Source organism: Charadrius vociferus, unplaced genomic scaffold (genome assembly GCF_000708025.1).
Source record: "Charadrius vociferus isolate BGI_N301 unplaced genomic scaffold, ASM70802v2 scaffold132, whole genome shotgun sequence".
In the NCBI taxonomy this organism is placed as follows: Eukaryota; Metazoa; Chordata; class Aves; order Charadriiformes; family Charadriidae; genus Charadrius; species Charadrius vociferus.
In genome coordinates, this window is record NW_009647028.1 from 1,157,564 (window position 1) to 1,177,890 (window position 20,327).

Consider the following 20,327-nt stretch of genomic DNA (forward strand, 5'->3'; position numbering starts at 1 on the left):
TTCTCCTGATAGGTAACATGGCACAGGGAGGGGGATGGATCGCTATCTGCCCACGGGCAAGTGAGGGAAAACTCAATGTCTGTACAGGAATGGAGAACATTTGTTCCCTTCTGTTGTCTGTCCTCCCTCCGCAAGGATATTGTGCTGCACAAGTGAAAACAGTTCAGTGTAAATAGCTGTGGTAAAATCTTGAACGACCTTCTAATATGTCAACAAGAGTTTTTTGCCATTGATTTCAGCGCAGCCGAGATTTTCTCTAATAGGAAAAGATGTTCGAGTTTTGGGTCACTTTGTGCAGTGAGAATGCAAATTACTTTAACTTGCATTATGGTTCTAATAAGCTCCTGTAATGACATTAAAGACAAATGCTTGATAATGCTGCCTTCAGAAATGAGGTAATGCAAATTTAGGAAGAAATCCAGCCCATTCTCCCCCTCCCGGCCACATTACCAGTGTTTGTTGAGTCTGATTTTACTCAAGGGTGGCCAGAGGTTTTAACGAGTTACTCTCATGGGTCTGCCTTGCCATTTAACATGACAGAATTGCAAATCATATCGATAAAAAATCTGCTAAGCTATTTTGAACTGCTTATGGAATGGGACCCTGCTGTGCTACTTGAGAACAATCATTTTGCCCAGCTCCTCCCCTGTCAGGATCCAGTTATGGATTTGGCCTAACATTACATCCCCCAGGCCACTAGCCACGTTATTTTAATTTAATTTAAGGAAGGCTACAAATAGGTCAGAAGAAACTAAGGGAATTAGCTGTTCAAATCAAAATGAAAATCAATTGGGAGACATATTCTCATAGTCTTTGGAAGCTCTCTCCTAGTCCTTACACATAAGCCCTCCAGCTTTTGAATCAGTTTTCTGAATATCTGTGAATCCTCTTAAAGCGATGTCATCTTTTGGATGATGTAATCTGTGGCCAGTAACCAACCCGACAAGATGCATTCCCTCCATTCTAAAACTTCTATGTAATATGGAAACTCAAGGGATGAAAAGAAGAGCCTTCAGGAAAGTTTTCAACTTTTCATTGATGTAATAGTTTGAAAATCACCAAAATGTCCTTTTTGTCAAGTTTCAGCTGCCAAAATTGAAAACTATATTTTTTTTCTGACAAAAATCTCATAAAATCCTCTCACGATAATCTTATCATTGTGATATATATCAAAAGCAGTTAGTTACTTTCCTTCCCCTCATAATGCCTCACATAGATTCTGAAATCAAAATCTTTTGGTTATCTAAGCCTATGTGCTATTTGGAAACCAATTTATAGGAGTAGGAATTTACAGTTGTCCCAATATATGTTCCTTGCTCGTAAGTCAAAATAGTTTGATCTTAAATACAGGTTACTGCATCCTTGCACCAAACATGGGGGTAGATGCTGTGCATAAAATAGGGAAAGCTCAGCAAAAAATTGCTCTTAGAAAAAAAAAAATTCAATCATTTTTGCCTATGAAAACCTAAAGAGTGTTGTTTAACGCTCACAATCTGAACTGTATCGGTTCAGTTTGCCTGGGTTTATGAGTTGCATGGTGTTATTCTGCTTTTATTCTTTCTGCTGGGTGACCTTGGGATAAGATTTGTAGGATGTTGACGTTCAGAGTCTGCTTTTTCTGCACAGTTTCTCAGAGACAACAGTGTGAAGGCCCAACTCCCTGACTCTGTGAGCGACAATGTGCCTCTCTGTTCACATGGTCAAGAACCACAGACCAACGCAGATACCCTGCAGAGCTGTTGGAGTGGTTCAAAGGCCAAGATGACGAGAGCTGCCCTGGGGATGACCAAGGCATGACTGGAGTAGCCCTGTTCATTCTAACCCTGGCAGTAGAGCTCCAGGCACAGACCATGCCAGCCCTCCTGGATCTCTGCTTTATGACTTGCTAACTACCAGACACTGAAGTTTCTAATATGATATTCAGGCAAGATAGGCTCCAGCCAGGGTGAGTACGCCTTCCTACATTGCAATCAAGCTTCCTACTGCAGGGTAGATACAGCAGGCACTTCAAAAAGACTCTATTCATATTCTGCCCTACTGGTAAATTCATTCGTTGGACCACTCATGCAAAATGGATAATGCAAATGAAACTGCTACATTTGGAATTACGTTTATTTTTGTACTCCAGTGAACAGGAGTGCATTAGATTGGGGAGCTTGGGTTTTTTTTTCTTTCTTGTTTTTTTTTTCTTTAGGGTGTTTGCCCAGCTGTAGTCCCCAAAGCACTTGTTTCAGGTCTGGGGGAGGATGTCAGAGTAGTTTGCTGCTGAGCCAGAATGGCGCAGGCACTTCAAACCACTGGCTCTCAAGCCCACAGACTCATGACTAGCATTGATCTGGAACTGATGAGTGGCTGGCTGTTTTACAGCACTGCAGCCTTGAGAAGGCTGCTCTCTCCTCACTGCAGGGTGAGTGATAAATTCATGCAGGGCATGGACAATTGCAGGGGAAGAAATGGAGAGGCTCACTGTGAACTCAGGAAGTGACCACTTACCCCTGTACTCACTCAGAATTATGCTAACACACAGATGTAATGTTCATCTGGGAGGAGGAGTAAGTAGATCAACATCTCTGTCTATACTGGATCCCCCTCTCCTCCTCATGCAGGACCTGAAGTCTCAGCACTAATAATAAGCAAGGAGTTAAGTTTCCCATGGCAGCAGCGATTGCTCCATCAAAAGTCACTGCATAAGCTCAGTCCAGGTGAGCCTGGATGCTCCGTGCAGACACAACGCAGCATGCTCCCTCTCTGACTAGTGCATCCACCTCTGTTAATTCTGCCTCAGACTCCCCTACACGCATTCCTGTAGTTCGCACACATACTCTTCTCTGGTGGACCAGCGTGCCCTACTCGCAAGTCTTTTTTAGTTTATCTGGTCATATGCAAAGAGCCTATGAGAGAACGATACTACCCAGCAGACAAAAGTGGGAGTGGGATAGTGTAGAGGAGAAAAGGAGAACAGAATTCTTCAGCAACCCCCTCTCCCAGCAGTCCTCCTCTTTCTTTAACTCTGCACAGCAGCCTACCCCTTACGTACACCCAGGGTGAGACTAGTCCAACACTGCTCCATCCCACAGGAATTAACACTTCCAGATCACCACTGCTGATTTGTGCAGTGTGGAAAGATTAATGTGAACTTTCAGAGATGGATCATCTGTAGGCACTTCAGAGTAAGAGGAAGAAAGAACTGCCAGTGTGGTTCCAGGGTGCACAACCATTTACTCCCACGCAAAGATGAAGCAGCGCTTCTCTTCCCCATCTCCTTGTGGCTTTGTAGCATGCACCGCACCAGTGACAAGGGATCGTCCCTTCTCTCTGCTTCCCTCCCCCATTTGAGAAGGTGGAAAACCTCCCAGTATCATACTCGCTCCGGGAAACTGCTGTTTGGGTTGAGCCCTGTTTGAAAAAAAGACTATCATGTTTGCTCTGCTGGGCTCTGCAATGCATAACAGAGTCTGCATTGCAGTCTCAAACTGCAATCCAACACCATCTGTCCCTTCCACTTGCAGCACTGCATCACTCCAGGAAGTCTGTTCTTCAGGGGGGATCCTGAGAGCGCCTGGCTGTGCTGTCCCCCAGTACCCGTGACAGCCAGCAAAAGGGCAAAACACCCCACCGATTTGTATTACGAGACTGAAAACAGCAATGGCTGCTCAATGAAACTGTATGAGAAGCAAGACAGGGAAAGGGCGCTGATTTGCTTTCATTTCATTATGTTTTAAAACAAATTCAGTACAATCAACAGCAAATATACTTAAATCCTCTTCAACCACGTTATGGCAAGGAAGTCACGAAGCAGAGACAAGCGAGCACGGAGCTCTGCACTGCTGTGGCTACATGTAAATCTGTATGAAGGAGCTACTTTGACAATAAACAGCCTAAGCCACCAACTCGCCTCTCCTGAGCATTCTTGGATTAGAGGACAGAGAAACAATGCAACCAAGGGACAAGACAACAGAACTGGAGATATTTCATTGCTCTGCTCAGTCTCTGACTTACTGAGTCACACCGGGAAAGACATTTCTGCTTTATTTATCTTCACCTCTCTATGCACTTCCTGCCTGCCTGTGCTACGAAGCAAATTAACGTAGTAGTGAATTTTTCAGGGCTGTAGCTGTCTCTCCCTATACCTCTGTACAGCACCTTGCACAATGTCATCCCAAATTTCAACAAGGCATTACGCTCTGCTCTTAGCAAAGCATTCACAAATTATACCACCACAAAGATGAAGCCTGTTGTAAAGTATGCACCAGTGCTCTCCCTCTGAGTCTGTGATGCTGGGAGGAGGAAACGGTTCAGCTCTGTCATGAATTAGTGTTCTGACAGCTCAGTGCAATCTAGCCATGACTTGCATGGCTGCTTTCCCTTCACATTCCCAGGAGCACACTATGCATTAGATCATGCTCTGCATCAGGCTCTGCTCCAAAGCAGAGGAGAAAGTATGGGGAGGAAGATTAAATTGCCTTGACCAGCTTTCCTTGTCCTGCAAATATGCTCCTGACATGTGGAGAAAGCTGCAGGGAGCTTTCTCTCTGCTTTGGAGAGCACGGAGACAGGAAAAAACAACCAATTTTAAGCTACTTCTAAGGTTGTGGCTTCACTCCCATTAGGCTGACAACTCACCCTCAGTATTGGAACTCCCCTGGCAACGCCACAGGGGCCGGGGTAGTGGGGCCCTTGCCTTTCCCCAGACCTGTATGTCTTTAAACAGACCCTATTTGTCTGCAGATTGCCCTTCTTTCCTCTTCCCCTTAACACAGCGTCAGAGAATTTAGAAAGCAAGAAGGTTATAAACACATCACCAAGTCATTTATTCAAGAGATAAGCATGTAAAAGAAGAAGATGCTTGGGTAAACAAACACCACAGGTTCTGTGAATCAGCTGTCTCTAGATCTTTCCTCTGAGCTGTTTCTGGACCTTTTGGGACTCTGAGAGGGCAAGACCCCACCGCCTGGCTAGCTGCTCCCCTCACAGGCAGCTCTATAACTACACGCTTACTGCAGGGGGGGCCACCTGTACTTACTCTCCTCCCAGCCCACGCATCATCTCCACAGATTATATATATTACGATCGTGAAGCAGATAGTACAGTCTCAAGTGACAATGTAACAATATGCTGAAGGCCCTCTCGGGAACCTGCTAAAATCAAAGCATTAGACTCAAGACACAATTCTTTAGCGTTCACACTGGTATCAAGTAAGAGAATGGGCGTTCAAAGAAAGCACTTTTGTGTAATGCCAGCATAAGTGGAGAAAAGATTTAGGATGCAAGTGCATCACAGCCTCTGCTCACCTCTTCCCACTGATGAATATAGCGGATGAGCCGGGAGAGCCGCAGCAGCCGCAGGAGGCTGAGGATCTTAGTGAAGCGCACGATGCGCAGCGCCCGGGCTGTCTTGTACACCTCCGAATCAATGCGGGTTTCAACAATCAGGAAGATATAGTCCACGGGGATGGAGGAGATAAAATCCACCACAAACCAGCTCTTCAGGTATTTCATCTTGATCCTCTGTGGGTCTAGGATGATCTCTGTGTTGTCCTCCACCACAATGCCTGTTCGGAAGTTGAGGACAAGGTCGATAAGGAAGAACGTGTCTGAAACCACATTGAAGACAATCCATGGGGTAGTGTTTTCATCCTTGAAGAAAGTGATGCCCACAGGAATGATGATCAGGTTCCCTACCATCAGGAGCAGCATGGTCAAATCCCAATAAAACCTGGACAGCAAGACAGAGACAGGTGAGATCAGCTGTAGAGTGAGAGATCAGGGAACCCAGGTCAATAGAACTGATGTGCTTTATACATCTCTACTGTCATTCATTCCCTATGCTCTGCTAGTCTGCCTGATGTACTCACAGTGCACAAGGTGCTAATTAAGTACTTAATATCGTAGGAACACTCATCTTCTGGTTTAGAGGGTTCAGAAAGCAATTGAGTACATGGCTGGACATGCCCACTTTAAAACTCTGCCACTTCAGAGCCACCCAGGAAGAGACCGACATACTTGCAGTTACTGCAACAACTGTTAGGTAAAGAGAGAGAACAAATATTTGGAAAGCCTCAGAGATCGCATGCCAATAAAGCCATTTGGGGTTAAAATCATCAGGATTCCTCCTACTGCCTGATCCTTCTTTAGAAGTAGCCAGCACTGACTGCGTGGGGATCAGGATGGGTCTGGACACTGTGCTGTGATCTACAGCGTTCAGTTTAGATTTCTTGCTGAGCCAAGCTTACGCTGAGCCTGGACTTTAGGAGTTTAGTCCACACACTATAGACTCCTGTGTTGTACAGAAATGATCGATAAAGCTCAGTCATGTGCCTGGAAATATCTATTTAATTTCTAAAGTAAGCAATGACAACATTTAACTACTGTTCCGTGAAGCACAGTCTCCAAGAAGCTTATCTTCACTCTAGTGGCAAGTCAATACTATCCAGTGGGCCTTACAACAACATTCATTTTTGGTTTTGAAGGCACACACAGCCTGAGCACATTTCCTAATTTAGTTGTTTGGAATTTTTTAAGATTTTCGCCAGGTATTAGTGTAAAAGATATACAATCACACAGCGTAGCCACATCTCACCCAGAGTGAGAACTAAAAACTTTTCTGGGTCTCATACTTTGTGGAGGAGTCTCACACTTTGTTGAGGAGTCTCACAAAGAAGCCTCACTGCCCAACACAGTGGTGCTCCAGTCCCCTCCCAACGTTTCATGTGTAGAGATGCCGACGTACTGTGGTTTCACACTGCCAAGATATCATCAGCTCTACATTGTATACTACAGGGCGGCTACTATAATATTGTGAGGTATCATAAATAACTTGCATTGAGATGCACTTGTCACAGCAAACGAGCAAAGTACACACAGCAAACCGATTATCAGGTTGGTCGCTTAAACCTGAGGCTGCAACATTCAGAAAGCCACAGTGGCTCTTCCAGTCAGTCACACAAATTAGTATGGTGTTTATATTATTATTAACCTTTTGACTACAAAATACGCCAAACTCCCTAGACCGTAAAAAGGCGACAGCAAGTTAACACAAGGGAGAGAATTGAGCCTTCCTTTAAACCAATCATCTCAACAGCAGCGAAGTCAACAGAGTGACTGGATTTACAATGACGTAACGAAGGAAACTGTTGGGTTTGCTGCAGAGGGACACACACATGCTACTTCTCTATCTGTCTGATAGATTACAGTCAAAATCACCGAAATGTTTTAGAAGAAACAGATTTGCCTCAAAGATCCTTAAAATCTAGCTTTGGTAAGAGGTGTTCAGCTTAAGCCCGGCCCTTGTACCAGACGGAGCTGCTGCAGAACAGTATCACTATAGTAAGGCAACTACACTGAATTGTTAAACTTTCAGCGGGAAAACAGAAAGGGCAGAATATGCCTTAAAAGCCTTCTCTGTATAGATTCTCTCTCCTTATTAAGAACATGGCACTTTACAGTACTTAAAAGCATATTTAAGATTCCATGTACAGACAGGGTCACAAACCAGTAGCGCACCAGTAATTCTCAGAAACGTTCAGCAGAGGCTGATGGGAACTGACTTCAGTATGAGCAAAGTTATCGACTAACGAGGTTTCTAAAAATGTCATCAACTATCTCTTTCTTGCTCTCAAGGTGCCATGCCCCTGCAGGCAAGGTAGCATGCAATCCTTCACTTAGTATAAAAGTACAGTTGGTGCTGGTAGACACTCAGCAATGAGATTTGTCCATATGCTTCTAAGAGCAAGGCCATGGCACACAGTAATATGTATTAATACCGTATAAATCCATGTTGCAGTCTTCCTTATTAAGGGCCTGAGATGATGCTGCAGCTTTCTTGGTCAATTAATCTAAATAATCGCACAATAGCAGGAAGTCTGGAAGCAGCGTCTATATTATTACCAAAAATAAATAACTTCCCAGCCATCTTTAATTTGCCTTGGGGGATACAGAAAGAGATATGCACAAAGAAAATTATTTTTCCCAAGTTTCAAAGTAATGAGACAGACATGGTCAGACATGCAGAGATGTAAAGGCTTTCTTCAGAGATCTTTGGATTTTTCTGCCTCTTATTTCTACACTGGCCGGTGATTTCAATACTCAGCGGGAACGGGGGGCAATGACACCAGTGGCTACGTTGGCTCACAGTTTAAGATGTTTTCCACACACACAACCCCAGCAAAATGCTTTCTGCCTGACTGTAGCACTTCCTGCTGCCCCAGTCTCTTATAGTCAAGCCTGGGCATACCACGGCCAGCTGTCCTGCATCCTGATTTACAGCATTCCTTGCTATTCTAGTTCTAAGATCTTACAGCTCACTTCACACACGCTCTCCAGTCCCAGTCTGCTCTTACTACTGAATTGTCTACAGAGAATCATGGTTTGCAATGTGGACAAGCAAAGATGAAGTGCTAAAATTCATTGCCGTGTGTTTCTTAAACCACAGTTCTCCTCAAGGGTGTACTAGTGACTCAAGATTATTGTCACGGGCTCCCTTCAGTTCTGACCTTTAAAGCCATCACTTACAAAACCCAGAAGGTAAACTTTTGTATCCGATGCGCCCCTGCTAATAATAAAAGGGTATCCATGGTCTCTGGGAGGACATAACCTTTGGACTCTATGAAGCAGGCAGAAAAAGCTGAAAATCACCAAGAATTTGGTCTGCACACCAATTCCAGCACAGGAAGTTCACTCGTCTTTACAATGTAAATGCCTACAAGTTAAAATTTAACTATTAAGATTCCTCAGCTCCCACACATTTTAATTTTACCCACCTATGAAGTATGATCTGCTCAGGGTGGCATCACTGGATTTAGACTAAGTAGCCTCTCAGGTCCCACAACACCTTAGAGGTCTAATATCATCCATGTGTCATTCTGTATTTACACTGAGGAACATCTTTTCACTCCCGGTAAATTATTGGCCAGAATGACTAACGGTGCATGTGATGTATGTAAGGGCAAGCACCCGCTATTAATAACCCATGTTTTCTGTATTTCTGTTATTCCTTTCACCCAGGGATTCCACAGAGCTGACAGTGATGAAATTGGCTCTGCTGCACCCATGAGAGGCAGATAGAGTCATTATCCCCGTCTTGCAGAGAGAGAAGCCGCATGGCGAAATTAAGAAAATGGGATTTGTCCATGGAAGTCTGAGGCTAAATAAGGGTTAGGACCTGAATTTGATTCTTGAGTCTAACAAGATCTGAAGCTATTCATATCCCTTGAAAAAGAGTTTAACAGAGACACATCTTGTGGACATCCTCCTCTGATATCCTGTCTTCTTCTCACTTCTCTTCCTGTCTTCAAAAGCCTACATAAAAAATTAATACATATGAATGCATTGTTTTATTATAGTTGACTCAGTGCAACTGAACAGCTCACAGCACAGAGAACAGCCAGCACTATGTAAACCAGATGTCTTGTTCAAACATACTTGTTTTTTATACTACAGCCTACTCTATGCATGCTTCTTAGATCTGAAAATCACATCTTAACATGCACCACTATCTCCGATCTTTTAATTCCTAATATATTATTTAGTTGTAACAGGATGCGCCTGAGAATTAGTGTGGCAAAGACGCTACAAGAATATATGCTCTTCAAGCATTGTCAGTGTCACTCAGTTGATTTGAGCGTATGTACACTTTGTAGGTTTGAGTTTGTAGGTTTTGACCAGGAAGTTAGATCATCTTTCCGTTCTGTCTAGTGCATAATGTAACAGCAGGCTAGGAATATTGCTTTCGGATGTCGTTTTTTAAATTAAATAAACCTTGATTTTTCAAAACTATTCCATGATGCAGTCTAACCAATTACAGTGCATGAGCTCAGGATGGATTGTGACCAATTTGAGAGAAAATAGTGAATTGCAGAGGTGAGCCCGGTCAGCATCACTGTGTCAGTCCAGCATTCAAAGCCACATTCATGAGCCTTAACTTCTGTTCTTGCTCTGCAGTGTTTGCACTGTCAAGAGAAAATAGACTCGCGCAACCTCACCTCTAAATTAACAAAGCTTTTTGGATGTTTTCAGCTTCTGCTGAAAGGCGGCCAGCTCTGGGTTGAACTGAGGCACTGCCTGAAAGTACACAGAAAGGAAGCAAAAAATAAAAACACATCTAACTGAAAATGCCAGCGATCCAGGATATTCTCACCAGCGATGGAATTCAGATCAGACACCGTGGCCAACCTTCCTAACCTTACAAGAACAGATCTTTAATGAACACATCTTGCTAAAACCAAAACCAAAGACAAATCCAATTGCTCTACCAAGCCCAGGCAGCAACACCGGCTCGGTGCTGACTCAAGAAACAGAGTGCCACCTACTGAGTCACAAATGACATCTCCATCCTCTGCTTTGCATGGGGAGGAATTGCTACATTATTCCTTTAAAGAGCTGATGAAAATCTGCCCTTTTTCTCCAGAGTGGCGTCTCCCTTCCCCCCTTCTGGATTGCATGTTGAATTAGACACTGCTGTGCTCACCAGCAACTATCCTGACAGGAAAGAGGTCGCGCTTTAATTCCCAGGACTGCTAGTCGGGCTAGAAATAGAAATCATCTTTTGTAAAGAGCATTAGTGGATGTCAGTGTAGCTGGAGCAGCAACAGTGGGAGGAAAGTTTACTCCAGAAAGCAGCCATTCACATAGGTATCTGAACACAGAGAAGAGAGAAAGAGAAAAAGCAGGAAGAGATCCTTCCCTGTCTTTGGAAGCATTACTTCTCCCAGATATGAGTAGGCGTATTTCTACTGGAGGGTTACAAACTTTGCATTATTCACAGAGATAATAGGAGGAACATGGTGATTCACTGCTCCTAAACACGCTAAAGGACACTTAACCAGCTACCGAGTCCAAGAATTCACTTGCTAGAAGAATTCGTTTATTTATAGGAAGTTATTCAAATACCTGTGCTCTAGAAAACCTCTTTGAAATGAATACCTGCCAAAAAAAGAGTCAAATGACTTACAAAAATATTCTGTGTGTTATATGATAGGAACTGATTGGGGGACCCAGCTAAAGAATGAGACAAACAGTTTTAATTCCTTCTGACCAATCTATGCAAATAATATGTATCCTCTGCCATCCTGAATAAAACCCCTGAGAGCACTGATAATTAGCCATGCATTACGGCAGCAGGAGGAAAAGAGCTCTGCTGTGTCCAGCCTCCTCTAGAATTCCCTGGCTGCCTGCTTCGGCAGCGCTGGCCGCTTCTCATTCCGCTGTGGTTGTCCCTGTCTGTTACAGAACATGGGCTGCACCAAATTCAACTTCACTTCCAGTTGTTGCTGTGCAAATACATAGAAAATAAACAGTGGAGATACACCCAAGGCTGCTATAGCAGTTAAGGGCTACATCCCGATTACCTGCACCTGTGGGTCTAAGGAAGATGTTCCAACTGTCTCCTTGTGGTGACAGTAAGGAGGCAGGACTGGGAGCCCTGTACAGCTGGTACAGCTGGTAGTCTGAAGATGAGATCTTCATCTTTCTTTTGAACTTCGATGCCATAGTCATCATGATGCCTCAGCTGGGTATCAGGGAGTAAGTGGTGTCAGTGAGCTACTAAGATGGGATACAATTCTCCATGTGGTTAATTTTCCTATCAGGAGCTAGTGATGAATTTTAAGTGCTTACACAAGCAGGTGTACGAGTAGGGATATCTCACAGTACAGCGTTCGCTACAAACGAGGTGTATGCCTTGGAGCACTTTGCATCTAGATTTCTGAAAACTCACATGTTGTCTTTGACAAAATTTTCATTGAATTCAACTGTCAGTTTTACCTGAGGCAAGCTATTTTCCAAGGTCTGTATTTAGTCTTTCACTTAGATTATCTCCAGTCTACATAATTGCTCACCTAATCTCCTCTGAACAGCGCAGAATTCCATACCATGTTTCGAGTTTAACACATATGCTCATATTATTACCTTAAAATATAATTACATGGATTTTGGGGAGTGGAAAATTAAGAAAGCTATTGCTTATGTAATACTTTAAAATGGCATTTGCAGTCCAAGCAAGGTAGCATGTCAGCTTTTTATTGCTTCTCTATCATCAGTTTTAAAATCTAACACTATACATAATTAAACAATAACCAACACCCTGCATTTTTCAAAGTAATGTCCATACATTAATTAAATCCCAACAGATAAAATTAAGAAGGTATTATTGTCCTATATTACAAATAGATAGGCTATGAGATACTAAAGACTTAAGTAATTTATTCAGAGGTAGAACTACTATCCAGAAAATATGGCTGCCTAGTTTCAGAAGAGTTTCCAGTCATGTTATATACTGTAATTTGATCAGTAGCAGCAAAGGGGAAATTTCCTTTCTTTTCCATTGTAAAAATATAGATATACATGTTACTTAGCGATATTTTTATTCCAGCTATAATACTCAACAATTTGCAAACACCACACTTGAGGCACTGATGCATTTAACCAATTATAAGAGTACATTGCGAATTATGCCTTTTCTTTAACTTAGAAAACACAACACATTATATCAATATGTGTTAGCGTAAATTATTAGTTCTTTGATAGTACCTACGATACACCCACTCTACTGTCAGGCTTCTGAAAGAGATGAAGATTTGCGTGACAGAGTTTTTACAGGAGAATTCAAAAGAACTAAGAACTAGTAAAGCAGACCTTATGTTGAAGGTAACCTACCAGGGAATGTGTTTGTTTGAACTATGAAACAGCTCAATGCTCTGAATAAACATGGAGTTTGGTAGCTGTTGGCACAGGCCCTGCTGCCAGCGTGGTCAGAGCGGGTCACCGACAGCACCGTGGTGGGCAGCCCCCCTAGGTGAGCCCCGGCTTTTATTGCCATGACTATAAAAGCCTTGGACCTTGCACTTCCCACCAGCTCTGGTCAAAAACTGCCAAACACAATGTGAGTTACCAGGGGAGTTGCCTTCTTCACCACGTATTAGCTAAGGAGAAACAACAAAGCCTTTGCCTTGTGTGGGCTCTGGCCTCTGCAGGTAGAGAGAACGTGCCATATGCCAGGACCCCCAAGGAAATATCCCCTCCAGGGCTCTTCTGGATAGCGGGGACACTCAGCATGGCCTACTGGAGCTGCTAAAAGAGCCACCAAGAATCTGGTGGTGATTGTCCCATAAAAACTAGATTTATCAAGATAGAGACATTTCTATGGCCTCCCTCTCGTCAGTTTAAAACGGGCTTTGTGACTCAGCCAAGGCAGACAGTCCTGACGTTCTGCGACTTTGTTGGAACAACTTCATTGTTTCTTATTTTTCTGTCTGAGAAACCCCAAGTACTTTGCATTATCTTTGCCCTGAAGTGCACCAGCCACGAACCACAACCACATTAAGAAAAGTATTGCTCAAGCATGTAAAAAAAGTACGGAACCTTATTCCAAAGAGCTGCTGACACCCCTTCTCTTAAGTGTATTTAAATTTCATTCAGATAGGGAAGCCAATGATGGAATTTAAGTGACTTGGCTAGGACAACAGCGCTCTAACCACTAGATAGTGCTATCTTTCACTCAAGTTCCCCCAAATGCCATGTGGTGTATGTGAACTACACAGCAAGTGGTATCACTAAGCTCAGTTTCCTGGAGACTGAGCAAACCTTGCGGGGTGTCATTTCGTTACAGTCTGAGGCATGTCAGGACAGAAGGAGTTCACGGAGGCTACAGCACTGCTGCCTGGCTTGCACATGTCCCGGGATAATGGGAGTTCTGGACATCCAATCTGTAAAGTCAACATCTACCATCTAACCCTGCAGTGTGCTTAATAGAAACTGTGTGAGCATTTTCAAGCTTTTGGTGCAATCTGCCATTTGATAAATGCAAATGTATTGGAACACTTACACCTAGTCCTTGGTCCACAGACAGACTGTATCACACAGAAAGAATATGTTCCTGAACTTCATTTCCCATAATGCTGAAACATAAACATGTCACAAGAATAAGAAAAGTCACAGTGGATTCTGCACAAAGTCGTCAATTGACCATTTTCCTCAACTCCCGCTGCCTTCCTGCCTGCAGATATCATCCTAACAAATTAAACCGTATCTTAAATCTATACTTAGAACCCAATCTTCCCAGAAAGGTAAAAATAAACAAGATTTCATTTCCCCCTTTGGGGAATGCACACACAGAAAAAGAGATAGCCACAAGAGACTTCGTTTGTTCTGGCTCTAAATTTGGAGGACGGAGGCCAATAGAGCACGCATCCTGATTCCGACTAAAAACAGCATTAGTAATATTTTCTCACTTGCCTGGATGCAGCTATTACTAGCTCATGGAGAATTCCCCTGTGACAAGCTGTAAAAGCAGTGAAATTTTTTTGGGTACTACCTGTAGGAAAGCTTATTCCCTTTTTTTGGAGGCCTAAAGGAAGAGTATTTACACACCGAAGCTAGAAAATTTATTGTTGTTCTCATAGCACCACTGAGGTGATCAAAGATATAAATTGTTCTGCAGTGGAAATTCATTGTAGCAGTGGCTGGAGACACCACACCACTGGGAAGGTAATACGGTACAGATTCAGTGGGAGACTCGTAAGCACAAGTTTCCTATAGAAGGAACCCAGGTCAGTGCCACCACTGGCAAAGCGAGCTCTAACCTGTCTGGACAGACTCCTCGCCCCACTTACATTAGACCACTTCAGGCTCCCTGTTGAGGGAAGATATAGACAGACTGCACCCCAGCTGCTGGTGCTCTGGGATTTCCTCCTACACAGCCACATCACAGCAAAAGAAGTGTTCCACTCCATGGCTGTCTCATCAAACATCATCAGAAGGAACCTGTGACACCAGATCGTCCCAGCGTTAAAGAATTAAGTACAATTTTCTATTTGTAGCATTTATCCAAAACCGCGCTCATGGCAGAAAGCCCAGGCCAGAGAGCTTAACCCTCTCTTCATATCTCACCCTAATGCGCTCAACAAATATGTCTTGATTCCCCCCTCCTCCTCCCACCCTCCCCTTGCTGAATCCCGAAGGTTTTCAAGGTGTTAGATGTGTATTGATTTCATAGAGCTCCCAGAATACATTATGTATGAGACTGACATGCTAAGGGCCTGGCAATTCTGCATTGTTTGATCTTCTGAAATCTCTCGCTTGTATGAATATGGAAAAGTTCCTCTTTGTTTGCTGTCCATTGATCCAGACGTTGACCCTTCTCTGTGCGCATTTATCTCTGATGATTTAATAATGAAAAAGACCAATAAACTGAGGAAAGGAAGGAAGCCCCTTTAGGGGGACCTATTGCCATGGAAATGTGCCATTGTTGTTGTTGTAGAGAATGGATAGATCAATAAGGACTGCAGCTTCCAAGTCATCATGAACATGTTGTGGAATGTGAAGGACTAAAGCCTAAAGACATGCATAAGTTGCGACATTATGAAGTTCAAGCCTTGGCCCATATCCAACATCTAGCATGAGTCAAATTCAAATGTTCGGGCAGTCTGTCAGAAAGGTGGATCTGCACTAGGGAGTTCTGAAAAAGCAGCGATATTGGGCCAAGGGTTTGAGTTGTACCCAAGTATATGAAGGAAAGGGGCTGTATCTTATTTCAGAGTGCCCAGACTCCAATTTCTCCGAGACATACAGGTAGAGATTTCAAAGCCCGCTTCTCGGAATCTGATCTTTCACCTTTATTTGCCAGAGTATTAACAGCAGCTCACACTTACAGGATTCTAGTGCTGCAGGTACAGACATTACATCTATATAGATGATATAGATACATGTATGTATGTATATTAGTTCAGAGTAAATGCTACTGCAAAAGTGGCAGAGGACATACGACACAAACTGATGGACAGGTATGTTCCACCGACTTTTCTCGGTAAGTTACAAGGATGACAGGCCGGATTCTTAACTATTTTGTTTTGACATGGCTCTCTTGACATAATATGAGTTTAAATGATGAGGATGTCAGCCTCACCGCTTGGAACCCAAATTTACTAAATTTAAACACTAAAATAGGGCAGAGAGATGACACGAGTCACATAAATAAATAAGAATCAGTTTAGAAAGTGGGGGACAGTGGAGGGGACATTGCTCTGCTTTCTGGTAGCTGCCGTTTTGCTTTGGATTGACAAATTTATGCCCTCATGCTCTGCAGTAGGGCACAAAGAGGTGACAAATGCATGCAGCAAATAGCTAAGTCATCTGCCAGGCTGAGAAAAAGTCTTCTACAGGTTGGCATTGAATAGGAATCACAACTCCAGTCTCCCCAAATGGAAAGCAGGGAGAAACAGAAGGTCTCTTACTACAACACCTAGGCTCTCATAGAGGCTCCTAGAGACCCAGGTTTGGGTTACCCACTGTAATTTCTGAACCACACACCACCAGGACAACCATCTCCGCAGCAGGTCACCAGTGGGCTTAAGTAGCCTTAGAAACAACTATGTATGTAGTATACCTGAGTAGTTGGCCATTTACATCCAGTTTACAATGCAAGACCAAAAAACAGAGGAAAAGCTTCCTGTGCCTGAGGATGGACCAAACCTGAGCCTGATCCAGCTGTGGTTCAGCTACATGAAGCCACTGAGTTGAGATACATCTCTGCTTGCAGGATAAGGCACACGTGCTCTCTCCTATTCTCTCTTCAACTTTTAGAGTTATCAGGATTTATGTCTGAGACAAGCAACAGCATCTGCCAGACTTCAGCACCCATACACACTTATTCTTACCGCTCTGTGTGAGCCCTGGATATGCCAGATGGGGCAGGGAGGAAAAGTTTAACCTCTTTCCTGCTTATCGGCAGAATGGGAATCCAAAAAGCTGCCAGGAAGAGCTAATAGTAGTTTGGGGGTTTCCAGTGGTCTGCTGGAATGATCATATTGAAAGCTGTGTTAATCTAAAGGCTCAAAACTTCCCAAACCACGTGCTCGCTGAGGAGAGAAAAAGCCAGACTGACAGAACACGTTGCCTGTGTGAGCTTTCATCCCTGACAAGGACACTTCACCACAGACCTCGTGGTTATGTGGCACAGGGGTAAGAAGACCTGGAAAAGAGAGTTCACTCCCAACTTACACTCCCAAGTTAAATGCCTTCTTTAACAGGTATTGCTTCTGGGTTAAAAACACTTTGACCAACAGGGATGACAACTCTAGAGCAAATTTTCTGCCTACTTTGTGAACAGAGGTATGGCTTCAAGTGTTAGAGGCGGAGGAAATGCCAAAGGAGCAATGTGTAAGAACCATGGATTGGGATGGATGGAGTATATATTTTGTACTGTTGCCAAACTTTGGCTACTAATGATCAGTGTTACTTCATGAGAATCAACAGAAGAACACTGCTTTACATTATTACTTTCAGCCCTGGTGGGAAATGTTAATGCTGGCGTCACTGTTTCAGACAAGCTTCAGCACTAAATGTAGCCATAAAGCCTCTTTCTGTGGGGAAGACAAGATGGGGGTGGGAGGGAGTATGACATCTGAAATGATAACGTGGTGGTGACTATGTGTGTTTCAGTTTCAAAAGCAGAAAATATTTTTCCTCCCCAACTCTCCTGCTGCTAACATCAGACTCTTGTTTGCAATGAGTTATGCAGGCTGGATTGGAGCTCAATGAATCCTCAAAAAGACTAATGCTGCTGGGATCTTGGGGCTATTCAGGTACCAAAGACCCCAGACAAGAGATGAATCACCTTCTAAAAATGCAGCAGTTAAGGGAAAAAAAAGTCCAATCGCCTCTGATTATTTTAGGTCTCAGAAGAAACATACTGTGCTAAGGCTATGCTTATCTAAGGCGTCCACGTGCATTCACTATCCCCTCCAAACATCGGATACTGAATTAATTACTGCATGTACTCAAACAGTATGTAGCTCACGAGGGATTTTTTCCTTTTGACCTCCAAGCACTTTGTGGCAGGTGGCTGAGTCTCAGCATCAGCGTCTGCCAGCTGGGGAAACTGAGGCACGGGGAGGCAGTTATTTCTGCAGTGCCTCACTCACATGCAGGTCCACAGGAGAAAGAAGAGAGACCAGGAATCCTGACATCCACTCTAATATGTCTTAAGGGCACTCAACTCAGCTCCCAACTTGGCAATTCAGCTCCACAGAAAGGCAGTTCCTTATGCAAGGAGCCACTGTCCTCCAAAGCCCTTCTCAGTTGCCAAGAAACTATTATTTGGTGTCCCAACAACCATTTCTGCATTGAACTGACTGAAATGGGGAAACCCAGCAGAAGCTAAAGGGCAGCAGGAGACTTGGGGGAAACCGAGGAGGACTCGGTGACTCGGTGACTCTTTCACACTCTGAAATAGGAGAAATGAAAAACTCAGAAACTGGACATTTAAAATATATTCTCCCCTAGAACGGATACTGTCAGACACACTTACCCAAAGAGGATGCTTTGAATCACCAATTATACAGAATATAAAAAATTCAGTAGCCACATTCGGGGCATATAAGGCCTTTCCCCTCATGTGAGACTGGTAGAAGCCATTTTGGCTTTTCATCCTCCTGTGTGCCACGGAGCATGCTGCGTAACACTCCTGTGAAGGAGGCAGGTGCTAGGGGATCTGGGCATTTTCACTGCCCACATACCTGGCTTTTGTCAAGATTCAGGACGTTGATGGATCTCTCCCGCTCTTTCCACAACACACTTCAAATTTCTGAGTTTTGATCTTTTGCTGAAAGGGTGCATCTTTGTGGTGTGGTGGGGATTCTCAGGGGATTCTCCTTTATTAAAGCTCTAATCCATTTTGCAGGGTCTCAGTGACCCACACAGTCTCCTCCAGCAGTTTGTTCCAGTCAAGAAACCTTCTGGAGCAAGTTGAAACTGCAGCCCCTTCTTTCCTCACCATTCCAAATCCCCATTACAATCAACGGGAGTTTGCATAATATTATACAAACCAGGAAAACACTGGTTGCAAAACACAGCAGCTTGCTGGAACTCTACTATAATGTTCAGTGCTGCTCCTCCAATGTATACAGTATTTTTCTGCCAGGGACATCCAGATAAATAGTGATGGGCATCATTAAAAAATGCTTAGATAAATCTTTTCCAGTATGGGCTGGGCTTGATCTGCTCTATTTAAGTCAATGGAACACAGCCATTGAGCCCTGGGGGAGCAAGTGCCAGCCCTAAATCATTTCTTTGATTAATTGTTCTTGGGAAGGAAGAATTCATTAAGCATTCTGCTCAGCAATTAGAAATAAATATATTTTTAGAATGAACAACCTGCCAGAAACAAGTTGTTTCAGAAATATATTCAGATTGATGCAGCCCATTTTCCATCAATACATAACAAGGAGGCTCCAGCCTGCCAGTTTCCATCCTACCTAGAGGGACACTGCAGAAAAAGGTAGGACAGTCCTGTCACTGAGGAATCACTTGTGCTGTCTACGCAATGGAAGTTCAGATTCCGTGAGCAAGTCTCTAGAAAATAATGTAGTTTCTCTGTATATTAGTTTTCCAGACATAAAATGGGAATATATATCCTTGCTATTTCACAGAAATATTACAAAGCTATTTCTACAAACAGCTGGGACAGTGCAGATATGATAGTCATGAAAACCCAATAAATAATGAAAAAAAAACAACCCTGTATTTGCACTTCAGCATCAGGGTTCAGACATGCTACAAAGTGAATGTGAAATAAAAATCTCTTTAAAGATTTTTGGACATATGACCAATATAATACCACAGACTTCAGGTATCCCTGAAACATGCAAGTAGTTTTGTTGACACAGTAAACAATTACCAAAAGGATAGCAGGACAGGTATCTATGCCAAGGCAGTGATATTCAAGCACTTTCCTGCCTATTTAAGGTGCAGATTCCACTTAACAAATGAGGTGTATAGTTTAAAATGTAAGTGTATATTTTAAATCTACCTGATCCTGCTTTAAATTTTAAATCCCCTTACTTCAAGGCAGGAGCTCATCACAGAGCTCTTTCTAGATTCTTTTCCTCTTTTGGTGAGAACAGGGTCTATTCATGCCTGAAGCCCAGAGAAGCACATGCAACTGCAAGATGAGCAACAGCACTTCACAGATGTCACAGCCCTCTTCCCCAATATAGAAAGATGTACTTTTGGTCCCGAGTCTGGAAGAAGAAACCCCAAAAGAACCTAAGCATGCTTGGGGTACTGAAAGTTACAGCCACAAAAGACTATTCCAGACGTTTAAATTTTGTGTCTTAAAAGAAAAGACATGTCTTACCCTCTGCTTGTGGTGCCTAGAGGCAAGTCTGTTCCCTGCCCTGTTTCGGGTACCTATGATGGCAGCAACGTCTCAATAAATTCCAGCTTTTCAAAGAAGCAACACAAGAATGCACTCTCAAAGGCCCTCTTCTCTAAGGCATGAAATATACTTGTACTTTTTCACTTCTACACATACCAATTTCAAGGCCACTGTAGCAG

At 43.3% G+C, this 20,327-nt stretch overlaps 1 protein-coding gene across 1 annotated transcript in view; it reads right to left on the minus strand.

The window, feature by feature from the left end:
* Positions 1 to 20,327, minus strand: part of HCN4 (hyperpolarization activated cyclic nucleotide-gated potassium channel 4) — a 105,473-nt gene that overhangs the window by 70,355 nt on the left and 14,791 nt on the right. The window contains exon 3 of the mRNA XM_009895578.1: positions 5,292 to 5,715. Within this exon, the coding sequence (XP_009893880.1) occupies positions 5,292 to 5,715 (424 nt within the window). The remainder of the gene's footprint in view (positions 1 to 5,291; positions 5,716 to 20,327) is intronic.